Source organism: Pelophylax lessonae, assembly GCF_965119305.1.
Source record: "Pelophylax lessonae genome assembly, chromosome: 3".
Lineage (NCBI taxonomy): Eukaryota > Metazoa > Chordata > Amphibia > Anura > Ranidae > Pelophylax > Pelophylax lessonae.
The window spans coordinates 31,501,059-31,521,358 of record NC_138770.1 but is presented as its reverse complement, the minus strand read 5'-3'; the positions used below and the strand labels follow the sequence as shown (position 1 = coordinate 31,521,358).

The window sequence follows — 20,300 nt, the reverse complement described above, 5'->3', positions numbered from 1 at the left end:
TCCATAAAGAGTACCTGTCACTGCTATTACTGTCACATTCCCCCCTCCCGCCGATCTCTCCATAAAGAGTACCTGTCACTGCCTATTACTGTCACATTCCCCCCTCCCCCCGATCCCTCCATAAAGAGTACCTGTCACTGCCTATTACTGTCACATTCCCCCCGATCCCTCCATAAAGAGTACCTGTCACTGCCTATTACTGTCACATTCCCCCCCTGATCCCTCCATAAAGAGTACCTGTCACTGCCTATTACTGTCACATCCCCCCTCCCCCCGATCCCTCCATAAAGAGGACCTGTCACTGCCTATTACTGTCACATTCCCCCCCGGATCCCTCCATAAAGAGTACCTGTCACTGCCTAATACTGTAACATTCCCCCCGATCCCTCCATAAAGAGTACCTGTCACTGCCTATTACCGTCATATTCCTCCCCCTCCCCCCCATCCCTCCATAAAGAGTACCTGTCACTGCCTATTACCGTCACATTCCTCCCCCTCCCCCCGATCCCTCCATAAAGAGGACCTGTCACTGCCTATTACTGTCACATTCCCCCCTCCCCCCAATCCCTCCATAAAGAGTACCTGTCACTGCCTATTACTGTCACATTCCCCCCTCCCCCCAAACCCTCCAGAAAAAGTACCTGTCACTGCCTATTACTGTCACAAGGGATGTTTACATTCCTTCTCACACCAATAAAAGTCATCAGATTTTTTTTATTTTTTCCAACTGTGCTAAAATTAAAAAGTTAAATAAAATAAATAGGAAAAAAAAAATGTAAAGCGCCCCGTCGCCGTGAGCTCGCACACGAAAGAAAACGCTTACGTAAGTCGCGCCCGCAAATTAAAACGGCGTTCAAACCACACATGTGAGGTATCGCCGCGATCACCAGAGTGAGGGAAATAATTAAAAAGAAAAATCTCCTCTGTAACTCTAAACTGGTAACCGTTAAAATTTCTAAAGCGTCACCTATGGAGATTATTATGTACCGTTTGTCGCCATTCTGTGGTGTGTTTGGAGGTTCTAAGTCATTTTCTAACTAAAATATAAATTTTAACATGTAAACCACATGTGTCAGAAATGGGCTCGTTCCTTAAAGAGTTAGAACATTTCCTGCACTCTGAACATCAACAGGGAAACTCTCCCCTGTGGATTCTCTGATGTCTAAGAAGGTGTCCTTTTTGACTAAAACATTTCCCGCACTCTGAACATGAATTGGGACGCTCCCCTGTGTGAGTTCTCTGGTGCCGAAGAAGGGTTCCTTTTTGACTAAAACATTTCCCGCACTCTGAACATGAATTGGGACGCTCCCCTGTGTGAGTTCTCTGGTGCTGAAGAAGGTGTCCTTTTTGACTAAAACATTTCCCGCACTCTGAACATGAATTGGGACGCTCCCCTGTGTGAATTCTCTGATGCTCAAGAAGGCTTCCTTTTTGACTAAAACATTTCCCGCACTCTGAACATGAATAGGGAAGATCACCTGTGTGTATTCTCTGATGTCTAAGAAGGTGTCCTTTTTTACTAAAACATTTCCCGCACTCTGAACATGAATTGGGACGCTCCCCTGTGTGAATTCTCTGGTGCCGAAGAAGGGTTCCTTTTTGACTAAAACATTTCCCGCACTCTGAACATGAATAGGGAAGGTCATCTGTGTGTATTCTCTGATGTCTAAGAAGGTGTCCTTTTTTACTAAAACATTTCCCGCATTCTGAACATGAATAGGGACGCTCCCCTGTGTGAATTCTCTGGTGCTGAAGAAGGTGTCCTTTTTGACTAAAACATTTCCCGCACTCTGAACATGAATAGGGACGCTCCCCTGTGTGAATTCTCTGGTGCTGAAGAAGGCATATTTTTTGACTAAAACATTTCCCGCACTCTGAACATGAATACGGAAGGTCACCTGTATGTATTCTCTGATGGCTAAGAAGGCTTCTTTTCTGTTTAAAACATTTCCTGCACTCTGAACATGAGAATGAATTCTCTCCTGTATGGTATAAAGAAGATTCCCTGAGATGAGATGGTTTCCCGCACCCGTCGGCACTGTCAGATATTAGAGGACTATGTGAAGTATCAGGAGATTCCAATGATCTCCTCCAATGGTGAGGTCTGTCATGTATATTATGAGGAACGGGATTTACTTCTGGAGAAGATGCCATGTCATTATCTTCTGTAGTCACATCTTCCTCCGATGTCCTTCTATTCCCACCACAGAGTCCGTCTGTCAGAAGACAAGAAAAATTACCAAGAGTTTTCCACACTCATATACACTGCTCAACACTTTATAATCAGAGTATAGCATCAAGTCAGGGAAACTCCTGGGATATTCATCTGCTCAGTCAAGTAGCAGAGGGGGTTGTTACCAACAGGTGCACTAGATGGGCAACAATGAGACGACCTCCAAAACAGGAATGGTTTTACAGGTGGAGGTCACTGACATTTTCCCTACTCATCTTTTCTGACTGTTTGTCACTAGTGTTACATTTGGCTGGGGTCAGTGTCACTACTGGTAGCATGAGGCCATACTTGGACCCTATAGAGGTTGCACAGGCAGTCCAACTCCTCCAGGAAGGCACCTCAATACCTCCCATTGCCAGAAGGTTTGCTGTGTCTCCCAGCACAGTCTCAGGAGCATGGAGGAGATTCTAGGAGACAGGCAGTTACTCTAGGAGAGCTGGACAGGGCCGTAGAAGGTCCTTAACCCATCAGCAGGACCGGTATCTGCTCCTTTGTGCAAGGAGGAACAGGATGAGCACTGCCAGAGCCCTACAAAATTACCTCCAGCTGGACACTGGTGTGAATGTCTCTGATCAAACAATCAGAAACAGACTTCATGAGGGTGGCCTGAGGGCCCGACGTCCTCTAGTGGTCCCTGTGCTCACTGCCCGGCACTGTGAAGCTTGATTGGCATTTGCCATTGAACACCAGAATTGGCAGCTCCACCACTGGCACCCTGTGCTTTTCACAGATGAGAGCAGGTTCACCCTGAGCACATTTGACAGACGGGAAAGGGTCTGGAGAAGCCGTGGAGAACGTTATGCTTCCTGTAACATTGTTCATTGGGTGGTGGGTCAGTGATGGTCTGGGGAGGCGTATCCATGGAGGGACGCACAGACCTCTACAGGCTAGACAATGGCACCCTGACTGCCATTAGGTATTGGGATGAAATCCTTGGACCCATTGTCAGACCCTACGCTGGTGCAGTGGGTCCTGGGTTCCTCCTGGTGCACAATAATGCCCGGCCTCATGTGGTGAGAGTATGCAGCCAGTTCCTGGAGGATGAAGGAATTGATACCATTGAATGGCCCCCACACTCGCCTGACCTGAATCCAATAGAACACCTCTGGGACATTCTATTTCAGTCCATCCGATGCCCCCAGGTTGCACCTCAGTCTGTTCAGGAGCTCAGTGATGTCCTGGTCCAGATCTGGGAGGAAATACCCCAGGACACCATCCATCGTCTCATTAGGAGCATGCCCCGATGTTGTCAGGCATGCATACAAACATGTGGGGGCCATACACACTACTGAGGACCATTCTGAGGTCCTGTATTGACATTTCACCAAAATGGACTCGCCTGCTGCATCATTTTTTCACTTTGATTTTCGGGGTGTCTTTGAGTTCAGCCCTCTGTAGGGTGATAATTTTCATTTCCATCAAACTATGTGGCATCCTTTCCTTCCTAACACATGACCCAGTCCATACCAGTATAGATCCTAACACATTACCCAGTCCATACCAGTATAGAGCCTAACACATTAAAACATTTTGATGCCTCAGGTCAAAGAAAATGGGACTTTTACGGGCTTATAAAAAATTATATTTATTGGAGATTGTTAGAAAATTTCTTGCTATTGAGCAAAAAATATATTTAGAAATACAAACAAAATAATATAATACAAATGGTGCAAATGGGTTATAGACCCATGTGAGGAGGTGAGAATGGAACGAAAGGTGACAAGGTGAAAATGGTGACTTTTTTGAAACTCTGTCTGTGGGGCTCAAAATTATGAGCTTGTTGAGAGAGAGTGTGTCTTGTCAGACTTCCAACGCGTTTCGGCGTATATTGCCTTTATCAAGGAAGCGGAGACAGTTCACCATGTCTGAAAGATGTAATAAATATATATTGAAGTGTACAATATAACACTATTTGAAAAAATAGTGAAAAAATATATGTAGTATTATTATTTTTTATCATTCATTATTTATTTTTTATTTCTTATTTTCTATTATTTAATTTTCTTCATTATTTATTTTCCATCCCAGGTATGACATATGTGCCCTCATTTGGTACCACCGATCGATGCCCATCGATCACCCCACCAAAATGGATAGCCCCCCTTTTCCTCTCCTTGTAATTACTATTGCTGTTTAATATAATGTTCAATGCATAATTATCTCCTTATTATTATTATCATTTTTATTTTCAATGTCTGTACCATTTATGTACATTGCAACCAGTGACCAGGATAGGTCTAATTGCCCGGGACTGTCGTATTCCCCTCCTGCCTTCCCAAATCCACCCGGCACGGGGAGCCCCAGAGCACCCTTCTCTGGGGACAGACAAAGACTTTGGGGATTTCTATCCCCCGAGATCTAAGTCTCATCTTCGTGTCGGAGGCTACGGAACATCCTGCATTATACCCATCACGTCACAGGTAGGGTGCGCGCGCAGTCCATCAGCGCGCGCATCACCGCCCTCACGCCGACCTGGGATTGGATCAGCCCGGAGATATGCGCGCGCAACTCCACCGGCGCGCGCATCGCTTCCTCGCTCCGACCCGGTCCCATGATCGGCGTCATGACGCACGCTTGCGCATGCGCGGTGGGCTATATATAGCCGGGGATTTCTAACAGGGCGCCACTTCCCTCCAACCGAGGGACAACGCGGACGCCCTAGGACATGCTCTTCTGGACCCACACCACTTCAATCCAGCCTTACAAATCGTAAGTTTTCATCCAATCAATGCTCTATTTTTGCATTGTTGGATGTACTTTAGTCACAACGTGCATCAAATGCCTCTCTACAAGGCTGATCAGCACAAATACTTTCTTACCAGGGAACTAACAGGATCCATGACCAGGGCTCCCCCTGCTGTTCTGAACCTGGAATTCCCTATATATGTAAGTCTCAATACGCTTTTACACCAATACCTTTTAAAAAAACATCCATACCTGTACCGTCACCAATCACATTCCTCTACCATGCAGGCTCCATGAAAAACACTCTCCACAGACCTTCTAATTAACAAAATTGGATCACCATCAAGTCTTTCAACTGTAAGTGACCAGCACCACACTTTATAGTGCTCTCAGGAAAAAGTAAATTATAAAAATAAATACATTTTCAAATATTGATCCAATAGGCTATACCTTTAGGCCAACCAGAAGGATTTCCTTCATGTGACCCCCATGCTGTGTAAGATAAGGATCCCCTCCATGTGATCCCTATGCTATGTAAGTCTGCTTAACATATATTGCCTATTTAATTCCTATTTTAACCATATCAAACCGGCAATATTACCATCACCCAAAATCATATCATTTCAGACAGCCACTCCACAGAAATCCCGTGAGAATAGTTTTGGAAGAGCAATGGGAATAATACAACCCGGGACATAACCGCCTTGGTCACTTGTATGCGTTTACTACATATATTTTTTCACTCTTTTTTCACTATTTTTTCAAATAGTGTTATATTGTACACTTCAATATATATTTATTACATCTTTCAGACATGGTGAACTGTCTCCGCTTCCTTGATAAAGGCAATATACGCCGAAACGCGTTGGAAGTCTGACAAGACACACTCTCTCTCAACAAGCTCATAATTTTGAGCCCCACAGACAGAGTTTCAAAAAAGTCACCATTTTCACCTTGTCACCTTTCGTTCCATTCTCACCTCCTCACATGGGTCTATAACCCATTTGCACCATTTGTATTATATTATTTTGTTTGTATTTCTAAATATATTTTTTGCTCAATAGCAAGAAATTTTCTAACAATCTCCAATAAATATAATTTTTTTAAGCCCGTAAAAGTCCCATTTTCTTTGACCTGAGGCATCAAAATGTTTTAATACGTTTCTCTGGGACGGTGGCTACACCAACTTAGTTTAGGTATCAGGGATCGCATCTTTTTTTTCTTAGAGCCTAACACATTACCCAGTCCATACCAGTAAAGATCCTAACACATTACCCAGTCCATACCAGTATAGATCCTAACACATTTCCCAGTCCATACCAGTATAGATCCTAAAACATTACCCAGTCCATACCAGTATAGATCCTAACACATTACCCAGTCCATACCAGTATAGATCCTAACACATTACCCAGTCCATTACAGTATAGATCCTAACACATTACCCAGTCCATACCAGTATAGATCCTAACACATTACCCGGTCCATACCATTATAGATCCTAACACATTACCCAGTCCATACCAGTAAAAATCCTAACACATTATCGAGTCCATACCGGTATAGATATCCAGTATGATGTTTTTCTGGGTGCAATCACATCACCAAACTATGACAACTAACCAGATCAATGATACCACCCAACCAAACATCACTAAGTAAGCTTTAACCCATTCTTGTATAATTACCCGAGCTGATATCTGGAGAAGTTTCTTCCTTTTTAACTGCGTCCATCATCCCAACCTCCTCTGTAAAATGCTGATCACCCCTCACATACGTCTTTTCCTTTATAACCCCAATTTGTACATTTATCAGATCTTCATCCTAAACCAACAAAATGGGAGAAATAATAATAAATACAAAAAATAAATAAATAATAATAATAGAAGAATGATATCTCTTAGGGCTTGGGATCACTTTCCTACATTCTCATTCACCTGATGATGGTGAGGGATGGTGTGATCTTCCTGTGTGGAATCCCGGGAATAAGGAGGACGGGGACATCTCTCTGGTGGATTTCTGTAACTGGATGACTCCACCATGGTGTCCTGGTACTGCCTTCTGTGACCTTTTGGAAACTCTGCCTCCTCCATTACAAAATCCTCATCATCCTCCTCTTTTATCTCTTCTTTAATGTTAACTTGTGTGGAATCCCGGGAATACAGAGGACGGGGACATCTCTCTGGTGGGTTCCCATTACTGGATCCATCTGTAGGAAACACACACACTGACTGAATACATTGTTTCTATGTGTTTATCAGATGATGGGGGATCTAGGTGGAGCCTCCGTACTGCTCTCTCCTTTACAATAAAGTCTCCTCTTACCCGGTGATGTGAGGGGCGGCTGATTCTCCATCATGACGTCTTTGTAGAAGTGGATCTACAGATCCACAAACATCAATCCATATACCCAAACAGTTATTGTATTTAGTGGCCATCACTCACCTGTGCTGATGTCTGGAGAAGATTCCTCCTCTTTAACTTTGTCCATCATCCCAACCTCTTCCCTGAACTGCTGATCACCCCTCACATACGTCTCTTCTTCCTCTTTAACCTCATCTTTTATATCTATCAGATTTTCATTCTAAATACAAACAAAATAGCAGGGAATGGTTTCTTTAAAATGTGAGCACAAATATATGGAATATACATGGAATATGGAATATATATAGTGGAATATATTTTCATACAGTCAGGTCACTTTTATGATTTCGACTTCCATCTTCACCTACCTGATGATGGTGAGGGATGGGGTGACCTTCCTGTGTGGACTCCCGGGAATACAGAGGACGGGGACATCTCTCTGGTGGGTTCCCATTATTGGATCCATCTGTAGGAAACACACACACTGACTGAATACATTGTTTCTATGTGTTTATCAGATGATGGGGGATCTAGGTGGATCCTCTGTACTGCTCTCTCCTTTACAATAAAGTCTCCTCTTACCCGGTGATGTGAGGGGTGGCTGATTCTCCATCATGAAGTCCTTGTAGAGATCCTTGTGTCCTTTTAAGAATCTTCTGAGAATCCTCCGCACCTCTCTGGTCAGGTCTGTGTTTTACTAATAGAAATAAGAGTGATGTCATGTGACCTCCCAGAATCCTCCTCACCTCTCCGATCAGATCTGTGTTTTATTAATAGAGATAAGAGCGCTATCATGAGAGAAGTGAGAGAAAGAAAGGTGGCAGCATTGGGTCTGGGTGAAGAGTGGGGGACAGAAGCGTCAAATATGGGGTGAGGAGTGGAGATCTGCAATGTTGAATAAGGGAATGAGGAGTGGGGGACAACAGTGTCAGTGGGGGTTGTGGAATATAGGTGAGCAGTGTGGGAAGGGGGGTGAGGAGAGGGGAACAACAGTATTGGATGAGAAATGAGAAGTAGGGAATGGGGGTGATAGATGGGGGGTGAGGGATGGTGAAAAGCGGTGTTAGATGGGGGGTGAGGAGCGGAGGACAGTGGCGTTAGATGGGGGTGAGGAATGGTGAACAGCAGTGTTAGATGGGGGTGAGGAATGGGGGGCAGCAGTGTTAGATGAGGGTGAGGAATGGGGGACAGCGGTCTTAGATGGGGGTGAGGAGTGAGGGCTCAGTTGGAGTTGGGACAGAGGATGGGATTAATGTTAGTAGTGACGAGGGAGGAAAGCTGCTGAATATTTCCAGGGGTGAGTATCGGGGGCACCCCGAGCTCTGCCTCTTCCCCAGATAGATTATGAGTACCTCGGCTCTGCCTGGTGAGGGCGCTACAGGAGAGCTGGAGGAAGTTTTGCTGCTCATCCTACTTATGTGATTTCACCGGGGGACTGCAATCTGATTCTCAGTGTTATGTGTTCCTCTCTTTCTGTTCCCCCGACATAAAAACGGAAGGAGAACATTTTCTTTATGTAATTAAAGATTATATATAGAAAATAATATCTTATTACCTCCTCTGCTGCCACTTCCAGCTACGTCTTCTCTCTTCTTCCTCCCGACACGCCTCTGAAATTCCTATTTATATCTGACATCACTTCCTCTGTGGAACTACATCACTTCCTGTCAGTATCTTACATCACTTCCTGTCTGTTCCTCACATCATTTCCCCTCTGTGCGTTCCATCTGAGAGAAGTCAGGTCACCACCTTGTGGACCATATTGTAAGGTGACCAGATTTTTAAAATGAAATCCGGGGACATATTTTTTTTTGGCAAATGGTAAACTATTTTATAAGCCTATTTCCTTGAAATGATCTATGCAGAGTATGTGGGATGTGTTTATGGAATGATTGTATGATATATATGTTATTTCTCACATTTCGTCCATGAGATAGAAAAAAAAAAAAGATAAAGATACTTTTTAGAATTTTTTGGGATAGGGCTACCAAATGTTAGGAGGATAAGATAGAGGGAAAACTTGGAGGGGGGATGGGGGCAGCTAAATTAAAATCCAATCCGGGCAGGAGTGATGGTGTCACCCTCTCTGCAAAAAGTAAGAAATACTGCAGAGCTGCAATGTGCAAATAGTGGTGAAACCCCCGATATATAATCATAATAAAATGTAAAATATGCACATTAATTGTACTATTTATTATGACATATATGGGGGGGGAGGGGGGTTCACCACTATTTGCACATTGCAGCTCTGCGATATTTCTTACTCTCTGCAGAGAGGGTGACGCCAGCACTACTATATTGTAATACATTGGTTGATTTGCACAGGATATTCATTTATAGGTTTTACCATTATAAGTCCATTTGTAGAATATTATAGATGAAGTGTAGGGCAGTACTGCATTTTTTGTTTTTTTATTGTTGCACGTTAGATGAGGAAATCAGCTAACAAGATTCTCTTATTGCTTTTGAGATTTTTTTAGTTGCATGGTAGTTGTTTTACTTGATTTGTTATGTCCTCAGTGGACAGGTAACCAGTGGCCCTGCATATTGGTGGTCAGTGTGCCCCTGTATGCTGGCAGTCAGTGTGCCCCCTGTATGCTGGTGGTCAGTGTGCCCCCTGTATGCTGGTGGTCAGTGTGTCCCCTGTATGCTGGCAGTGAGTGTGCCCCTGTATGCTGGCGGTGAGTGTGCCCCTGTATGCTGGTGGTCAGTGTGCCCCTGTATGCTGGTGGTAAGTGTGCCCCTGTATGCTGGCGGTCAGTGTGCCCCCTGTATGCTGGTGGTCAGTGTGCCCCCTGTATGCTGGCGGTCAGTGTGCCCCTGTATGCTGGCGGTCAGTGTGCCCCTGTATGCTGGCGGTCAGTGTGCCCCCTGTATGCTGGCGGTCAGTGTGTCCCCTGTATGCTGGTGCTAAGTGCAGAGTTCAGGAGGATGCCACATGCAGGAATCAGGAAGATGCCACGTGCAGGGTTCAGGAGGAAGACAGGAGTTCAATTGCACAAGACACAGAGGAGTCAATGGGCCCTTCTGAGGAGTGTGTGGAGTCTCAACCTAGTTGTAGCTCTCAAGGTTTGGAAAGTGAATCTGGACCCAGAGATGGGGTGTCATTAAGGCTACGAAGGGAGATACACCCGCCAAAGAGACTGACGTATGATACTCTTAGAAGAGAGTTCTGAAGAACAAATTGTAACGCCCCAAGGAAGATGATGTTTTTCCACCCGCTGACACTATTAGGTTGGCCACTGATTTCTTGTTGGCCTATTGTAAGAGTGACTCAGACCTTTCTAGTAATTTGTATAGTCAGCTGTTCGAAGGTGCATTTATTGACCAGTTGTCAGCTGCTATTCCACACAAGACTGCTGTTAGTTGTAATTATGTGGTACTTTATATCTCAATGGAGTCTCCCACTTAGGAGTCCCATCATCTTTGGGGACCAAAGACATTCAAGTGGGGGGAGGATGTAGCCAAGTGAAGAAATCGCTACCAGCATAGTTAAGGCTGATATACTGTTCCTTTAAGTTTGTTGCTTATTTTGAGGTTCTCCTGAAGAGTGGCGTGTTGGATTGTGGAATATATAGTCCAGTGGATTCTGCGGGGGACTATGGGAGAGTCTATAAATAAGGGGCGGAGTCGGATGTTCGCTCTCTTGCCTCGGGGACAGCGTGCAGTGTGGATGTGCCCGAGAATCGCTGTGGAGAGCAGAGCGAGTAGAGGCTGTGGCCTAGTGCAGAGACACCTTGGAGAGGTGGCGGATGTCACAGAGGAGTGACTGATCGAGAGCGGAGACACCTTAGAGAGGTGGCGGACGTTACAGAGAGGTGATCAGCTTGGTGCGGAGGACTGTCAGAGGATTGGGTGAGAGACACCTAATTGTAGTGAGCACAGCAGCTCACGGACATAGTGAAAGGGCCTGTGATGCAGCAGAGACACAGAGAGTACTTTAATGTAGTGGAGCGGTTGCCATGGGACACTCCTGATCTTTCATAGTGCTTGGCGAACCGGGAGGCCTCATCTGTACACATACAGTGGTTTATACTGACTTCATTTTGAGACAGAGCCTGAATTACAAATACCCATTTTTCCCTTTGGATTACAAATATCATTCACAGAATGATTAGAGCCCCAACTGCTGACAAAGATTAGCAAGGCCATGCCCAGGAAGAGACTCATTTAATTCATAGGAAAGGGGCCCCCCTATAGGTGATAGAGTGCACTCTTTCAGGTTATATTTAAGATTGATATAGATTCTCTTGAGATATATCCATGCAGCTGAGTTAGTCAGATCCAACTGTTTTATCTACAGTTAATATAGAGGCAAACGTCTGATTTGTCACTCTCACACATTTATAAGAGGAATTTAATCATTATTATATTCATATATTTCTTCAGTTAGATATTGTTATATCTAGTTGTAGCTGACATTATTGGTGTATGAGATTCTGAGTCTTGGGCCACTCAGTGATTCTGGGACTTTAAGATTCAGAATGTCACTTTGGTTCTTTACACTCATATTTCCTGTTGTGTTGAAACTATATCTGTTCATTTCCTTCTTAAGTCAGTAAACTGATATATTGTTATTCAAGTGTCATTGTTGTTTCTCTGAACTACCATGTCAGAACCCATAGTGTCAAGCGGGTTGGAGGTGCCTGAGGGTCAAAAGAGTGTGAAGGAAACTAACATACTCAGCAGCCCCTGTGGGGGGCGCGCTACATATATATATAATCTCTGTGCGCCAGTATCTCCTTCCTCCATTAGCAGAAACACAGGATCTCCATCTTCCCTACTACCAGAATGGCGATCTGCCTTGTTTACATTGGCAGACAACTGTCCCGCCTCTCTCAGGAACGATTACTGGGTACCGACGGACACTGTGTCCACCGGATCCGCTGATTGGGCACCGGCGGCGCCTGTGCATGCCCCAGACCCGGAAAAGCAGATGACGGACAGGTACGTGATTTTGCGCAGAATGGCCGCCCTACCGCAGTACATGTATGTGGGGCAGTCAAAGAAAAAAGTCTCCCTGATAAAGAGAGAGGCTATGATCTGGTGGATTACATGCGGAACTCCTGGGCCCAGCTGAGGACATTTAGGGCCTTAAGATTGAAGATGTGGTGGATGTCTCCTTTTGGTTTGGGAACTGTGGACAGAGAAGAACTCCTGGAACTCTTCTGGCCTTAGCTCAGTGAGATAGAGTTTGGAAGACTAATGTCATAGACAGGTTGTCAAAAAGTTTAGGGCTTTAGAAAGGACCTCCAATGGCTGTCAATGTGGTGCCTTCTCCACTCTCCATCTCACTAATAAAACCCCAATGGATGACTCTCTATGAACTGATCACATTCCAATCACCGATCATCTAATCATTGGTAAAAAAGAAGACTCGGCACAGAATATTGTACGAAGCGTTTTTATTGGACAAGATCAGAATAAGCGATTACCACACAGTAATGATATGAATAAAATAAAGATTAAATCTTTTATAATAGAATTAACAAATGTGTCAAATGTATTAATAATCATACATTGGTTGGACCAATAAAAAGCCGGCTACTTCAATGAATCTAAAGGACCAAAAAAATTAAGCAACCAATCATCAGGTATGCATTCTTGACCGTGATGCGATTGAGGACCCTATAATCAATGCAAGGTCTCAACTCACCCCCCTTCTAAGAAGGTTCACCAGTGAAAGATAAATCCTGATTGGCTGCTGTGGGTTAATGCATGTTACAGTGATCTTTTTCCATCCAGTAGGTTAGATCTATATACATATTTATAAGTAGAACACAAAAAGAATGTATTGTCAGAATTGTTTGTCTGCTGCCCCATGTATTGTCATGAATGCCCACTTGTTGCCCCCATGTATTACCAACAGGTGCGCACACCGTGGTGAACAAGCACGATATTACGTGTGAAACGCGTCCACCTTTCTGTATCCCGTATTGACTGTCTGCAATAAATATCATCGCTATAACCTGTTGGAGTGCGACCATTTTCATTGGTTTTATGCCCCATATATTGTCAGGATTGCCCACTTATTATCCCATGTATTGTGCGGATTGCCCACCTGTTGCCCCATGTTTTGTCTTAATTGCTCACTTGTTGCCCCATGTATTGTCATGGTTTCCCGCCTGTTGCCTCATGTGAGGAGGGATCGGTAAAGGTAGACAGTTGAGTCATGATTTTACCACCCCCCTTAAGCTTAAATGGCAGCCGGATGGGGCGGTACACATGGCACTGCAATTTGCGTCTGCTGCAAACCTCGCACCCCCCGGTCACATTGGGCAATGCTATTCAACTGAATGGGGTTGTGCCGCAACAGCCCCGATGCATACAGTTGCAGCGTACTGGCGTGGGCTTTACAGGGTTAACAGAAGGGCTCCCAGCTGCCTGCCAACCCCACAGCGGGTCAGAGGGCGATGCGGGTGTAAACCAACCCGAGTGGACTGTGGTGGTTCCACATTTGTTTATGGACTAAACAGTTCCACCCGTTACAATCCAGCGTCCATTTCCCGTAGTACCAGCAGGGGGTGTACTCTGATGTTTCATTATATTTCCTTTATTTTTAAACTTTCCCGCAGTCTGAACATGAAATAGGACGCTCGTCCGTAGGAACTTTCTGGTTTCTAAGAAATAAACCTTTGTTTAAAAAAAACATTTCCCGCACTCGTAACATTAAAAGGGCGCTCACCTGTGTGTAAGTAGGTGTTCTTTCTTAGTTAAACATTTCCCGCACTCTGCACAAGATTAGAGACGCTCGCCTGTATGAACTTTTCGGTGTCTAACAAGTAAACATTTGAACGCAAAACATTTCCCGCACTCTGAACATGAATATGGAGGCTCACATGTATGTATTCTCTAAAGGCTTCCTTTATTATTAAAACATTTCCCACACACTGAACATGAATAGTGAAGCTCACCCCTGTGCATTTTCTGATGGCTAAGAAGGTTTCTTTTGTGACTAATACATTTCCCACACCTGGCACATGAATAGGGACATTCAACAGCATGTATTCTTTTGATGGCTAAGAAGGCTTACTTCATGAGTAAAACATTTCCCACACTCTGAACATGAATAGGAACGCTCACCTGTATGTATTCTCTGATGTTTAAGAAGGTTTCCTTTATGATTAAAACATTTCCCACACTCTGAACATGAATAGGGATGCTCCCCTGTGTGTATTTTCTGATGGCTAAGAAGGTTTCCTTTACGACTAAAACATTTCCCGTACTCTGAATATGAATAGGGAAGGTCACCTGTGTGTATTCTCTGATGGCCAAGTAGGCTTTTTTTGTGTTTAAAACATTTCCCGCACTCTGAACATGAATAGGGAAGCTCACCTGTGTGAGTTCTCTGGTGCTGAAGAAGGTGTCCTTTTTGATTAAAACATTTCCCGCACTCAGAACATGAAAAAGGTCGCTCCCCTGTGTGTATTATTTGATGGTTATTTAGGCTTACTTCATGATTAAAACATTTCCCGCACTCTGAACATGACAATGAATTCTCTCCTGTATGGTATAAAGAAGATTGGCTGAGATGAGATGGTTTCCCGCACCCGTCGGCACTGTCAGATATTAGAGGACTATGTGAAGTATCAGGAGATTCCAATGATCTCCTCCAATGGTGAGGTCTGTCATGTATATTATGAGGAACGGGATTTACTTCTGGAGAAGATGCCATGTCATTATCTTCTGTAGTCACATCTTCCTCCGATGTCCTTCTATTCCCACCACAGAGTCCGTCTGTCAGAAGACAAGAAAAATTACCAAGAGTTTTCCACACTCATATACACTGCTCAACACTTTATAATCAGAGTATAGCACCAAGTCAAGGAAACTCCTGGGATATTCATCTGCTCAGTCAAGTAGCAGAGGGGGTTGTTACCAACAGGTGCACTAGATGGGCAACAATGAGACGACCTCCAAAACAGGAATGGTTTTACAGGTGGAGGCCACTGACATTTTCCCTACTCATCTTTTCTGAGTGTTTGTCACTAGTTTTGCATTTGGCTGGGGTCAGTGTCACTACTGGTAGCATTAGGCCATACCTGGACCCTATAGAGGTGGCACAGGCAGTCCAACTCCTCCAGGATGGCACATCAATACCTCCCATTGCCAGAAGGTTTGCTGTGTCTCCCAGCACAGTCTCAGGAGCATGGAGGAGATTCCAGGAGACAGGCAGTTACTCTAGGAGAGCTGGAAGGGCCATAGAAGGTCCTTAACCCATCAGCAGGACCGGTATCTGCTCCTTTGTGCAAGGAGGACCAGGATGAGCACTGCCAGAGCCCTACAAAATGACTTCCAGCAGGACACTGGTGTGAATGTCTCTGACCAAACAATCAGAAACAGACTTCATGAGGGTGGCCTGAGGGCCGACGTCCTCTAGTGGGCGCTGTGCTCACTGACCGGCACTGTGGAGCTCGATTGGCATTTGCCGTTGAACACCAGAATTGGCAGCTTCACCACTGGCACCCTGTGCTTTTCACAGATGAGAGCAGGTTCACCCTGAGCACATGTGACAGACGTGAAAGGGTCTGGAGAAGCCATGGAGAACATTACCCAGTCCATATCAGTATAGATCCTAATGGATTACCCAGTCCATACCAGTATAGATCCTATGGCATTACCCAGTCCATACCAGTATAGACCCTATCGCATTACCCAGTCCATACCAGTATAGATCCTAACACATTACCCAGTCCATACCAGTATAGATCCTAACACATTACCCAGTCCATACCAGTAAAGATCCTAACACATTACCCAGTCCATACCAGTATAGATCCTATTGCATTACCCAGTCCATACCAGTATAGATCCTAACACATTACCCAGTCCATACCAGTAAAGATCCTAACACATTACCCAGTCCATACCAGTATAGATCCTAACACATTACCCAGTCCATACCAGTATAGATCCTAACACATTACCCAGTCCATACCAGTAAAGATCCTAACACATTACCCAGTCCATACCAGTATAGATCCTATTGCATTACCCAGTCCATACCAGTATAGATCCTAACACATTACCCAGTCCATACCAGTATAGATCCTAACACATTACCCAGTCCATACCAGTAAAGATCCTAACACATTACCCAGTCCATACCAGTATAGATCCTATTGCATTACCCAGTCCATACCAGTATAGATCCTAACACATTACCCAGTCCATACCAGTATAGATCCTAACACATTACCCAGTCCATAGCAATATAGATCCTATCGCATTACCCAGTCCATACAAGTAGAGATCCTAACACATTACCCAGTCCATACCAGTATAGATCCTATCGCATTACCCAGTCCATACAAGTAGAGATCCTAACACATTACCCAGTCCATACCAGTATAGATCCTATCGCATTACCCAGTCCATACAAGTAGAGATCCTAACACATTACCCAGTCCATACCAGTATAGATCCTAACACATTACCCAGTCCATACCAGTATAGATCCTAACACATTATCCAGTCCATACCAGTATAGATCTTATCGCATTACCCAGTCCATACCAGTATAGATCCTAGCACATTATTCAGTCCATATCAGTATAGATCCTAACACATTACCCAGTCCATACCAGTATAGATCCTAACACATTACCCAGTCCATACCAGTAAAGATCCTAACACATTACCCAGTCCATACCAGTATAGATCCTAACACATTACCCAGTCCATACCAGTATAGATCCTAACACATTACCCAGTCCATACCAGTAAAGATCCTAACACATTACCCAGTCCATACCAGTATAGATCCTATTGCATTACCCAGTCCATACCAGTATAGATCCTAACACATTACCCAGTCCATACCAGTATAGATCCTAACACATTACCCAGTCCATAGCAATATAGATCCTATCGCATTACCCAGTCCATACAAGTAGAGATCCTAACACATTACCCAGTCCATACCAGTATAGATCCTATCGCATTACCCAGTCCATACAAGTAGAGATCCTAACACATTACCCAGTCCATACCAGTATAGATCCTAACACATTACCCAGTCCATACCAGTATAGATCCTAACACATTATCCAGTCCATACCAGTATAGATCTTATCGCATTACCCAGTCCATACCAGTATAGATCCTAGCACATTATTCAGTCCATATCAGTATAGATCCTAACACATTATCCAGTTCATACCAGTATAGATCCTATCGCATTACCCAGTCCATACCAGTATAGATCCTAGCACATTCCCCAGTCCATACCAGTATATATCCTAATGCATTACCCGGTCCATACCAGTATAGAAAAGAAAAGAAAAAGGAGGCGCAAACACCTAGTGCATTACCCGTGGTCACCATTTAAAATATTTTAATAAAATGCCAAATGCATACTCACAGACAAGAAGAATGATAAAAAATGCATAACAAGAATCCACCACACATGGAATGGAACATGTCCTTGTGGATAGAACCGCTAACGCGTTTTGGGAGTCAAGCTCCCTTCATCAGAGCTGGTCATATCAACAGCAGCCCCAAATAAATACTAGCATCAATTGAACCGGTTCCTCCCACCTCCTATGGGTGGTGGGTGGGACCGTCCGGTACACTGACCAACCCTCTGTCCTCATCCACCTCAATATTAAAACAAAATGTCTCTAAGGAACCACTGACCTATGGTCAATGGCAGGACCTAAACAAAAACGGAGAAAAGCACAATACTGTATCTGCATTTTATTATATTATAATATATTTTAGCTCTACAGTTATAGGATGGGGAATTAGGATACAGGTACTTTGGGTGGACTTTGTCCACAATATTCAATAATCTTTTGCCATTAACGTATACGATGGTAGCCCCAGTTGAATGTAAGACGTCAGCAGGTGGAACGGTTCAAATGGTTTTAGAGGTTATACCGGAAGTGACGAAACGCATCAGTTTGGACGCATAGCGTCATTACGTCAGTCAGTTGGAACGCAAGCCGGAAGCACCGCTCGCCACTCTGCAGAGAGGAAGCGCAGCCCGCACCAGCCGACCACTGACCACCATGGATTGTCTTTTTATACAATTCTTTGCCTTTTAACCCATTTTATTGGGTAATAAACTTGTTTTGATCATACTGCACTATATGGAGCTTCTGTTTCCTTTTATAAATTGCCAAAATACCATGGTGTGAGGAGTCAGTTTACAATCCAGACCAGCTCATAGGAGGAAAAAAAGGGGGAATCCATCCCAGCCCAGGGGGGCACTTAAGCACAAAAGGTCCTAGTGCTGTAAAGCACATAGGACCCACTGGTTCTGATTTTATCTACCCACAAATCACGGCAAAACGGATTGATGTCACAGAATAATAAGGACATTCACGTTTGAGCAATTGCACCTGAAATTACATTGAACCATATATTCACTAAGGACTTTTCTGATTTTCTTGAGCACCAAGTCACTTTATATATATTGGACTTTTATATATATTAACAGTCACAAATTGTTTTTTATATATTTCTGTTTGCTACATTATTGCTACATCTATTATATTGTATGATATTTATTTATTCAAGTCACTACCATAATTATTGAGTCATATACTTGTTATCATTTATTTTAATCAGCAAGCGCTGTAGTTAGCTTTTCTTTGACCCTTAAGCTAATCCCATCCATTTCTGTTTAATACCTATAGCTGCTGCTGCATTATTCATTTCAATTTACACTTATTTATTGGTTTAATTCATTTAATATCTATCCTTGGCGTGGGGAATATACTCCTTATATTTTTTTATCTAGTTATATGGGATAGAACCCTGGGAACAAAGAACACGGAGGAAAAATGGGAGTGCTTCAAGAGCCTACTAAACAAAGGCATTGGCCAGTGCATTCCAAAAGAGAATACATTTAAAAGAGCAAAACTAAACCCTGGGTGGCTAAACTCCAACATAAAAATGCATATTAATACTAAAGAAAAGGCCTTCAAAAAATACAAGGGTGAGGGGTCATTGGGAGCATTCCAACATTACAAAGAGTGTTATAAGAAATGTAAAGACAAAATCAAGGCAGCTGTGGATGTGGTGTATCTGGATAAAGGAAGGTCTGTGGATGTGGTGTATCTGGATAAAGGAAGGCCTGTGGATGTGGTGTATCTGGATAAAGGAAGGTCTGTGGATGTGGTGTCTCTGGATAAAGGAAGGCCTGTGGATGTGGTGTATCTGGATAAAGGAAGGCCTGTGGATGTGGTGTATCTGGATAAAGGAAGGTCTGTGGATGTGGTGTATCTGGATAAAGGTAAGCCTGTGGATGTGGTGTATCTGGACTTTGCAAAGGCCTTTGACACCGTTCCCCACAAACGCTTACTGTACAAACGAAGGAAGGTAGGTATGGACCATAAGGTGAGTACCTGGATAGAGAACTGGCTCCAGGGAAAGTGGAGTCCCCCAAGGTTCTGTCCTGGGACCAATCCTGTTTAATTTATTCATAAATGATCTAGAGGAGGGGATATTGAGTACAATCTCAATATTTGCGGATGATACTAAACTAACCAGGCCAATATCTTCTATGCCGGATGTGGAAATCTTACAAGTGGACCTGAACAAAATAATGGGGTGGGCAACTACATGGCAGATGAGATTTAATGTTGAAAAATGTAAAGTAATGCACTTGGGGGCCAAAAACCAGAAAGCAAGCTACTCACTAGGGGGGGAACCTCTGGGTGAGTCTAGGATGGAAAGGGACCTGGGGGTACTGGTAGACAACAGGCTTGGCAGTGGCATGCAATGCCAAGCCGCTGCAAGCAAAGCCAGCAGAATACTAGCATGTATAAAAAAAGGTGATTCACTCCAGAAATAAAGAGATTATTCTCCCACTCTACAAGACTCTGGTCCGGCCACATCTGGAGTATGCTGTCCAGTTCTGGGCACCGGTCCTCAGAAAGGATGTGCTGGAACTGGAGAAAGTCCAGAGAAGGGCAACAAAAATAATTAGGGGAATGGAGGACATCAGCTATGAGGAAAGACTACAAGCACTGAACTTATTCTCTCTAGAGAAGAGACGACTGAGGGGGGA

The 20,300-nt window shown here is 43.9% G+C and overlaps 1 protein-coding gene and 1 pseudogene across 2 annotated transcripts in view; both read right to left on the bottom strand.

Annotated features, from left to right (window-relative positions):
• Nucleotides 1-1,026: 1,026 nt before the first annotated feature.
• Nucleotides 1,027-20,300, bottom strand: part of LOC309550268 (uncharacterized protein) — a gene marked incomplete at both ends in the record, with an annotated part of 461,917 nt that continues 442,643 nt past the window's right edge. The window contains 2 exons of the mRNA XM_082250676.1: nt 1,027-1,037; nt 1,305-1,855. Of these exons, the coding sequence (XP_082106802.1) occupies nt 1,027-1,037; nt 1,305-1,855 (562 nt within the window). The remainder of the gene's footprint in view (nt 1,038-1,304; nt 1,856-20,300) is intronic.
• On the bottom strand, nt 13,964-18,943 carry LOC309549902 (annotated as a pseudogene). The gene is made up of 3 exons: nt 18,919-18,943; nt 14,210-14,701; nt 13,964-14,134 (listed from the first exon to the last, which is right to left on the bottom strand). The product of its transcript is annotated as an uncharacterized misc_RNA (transcript).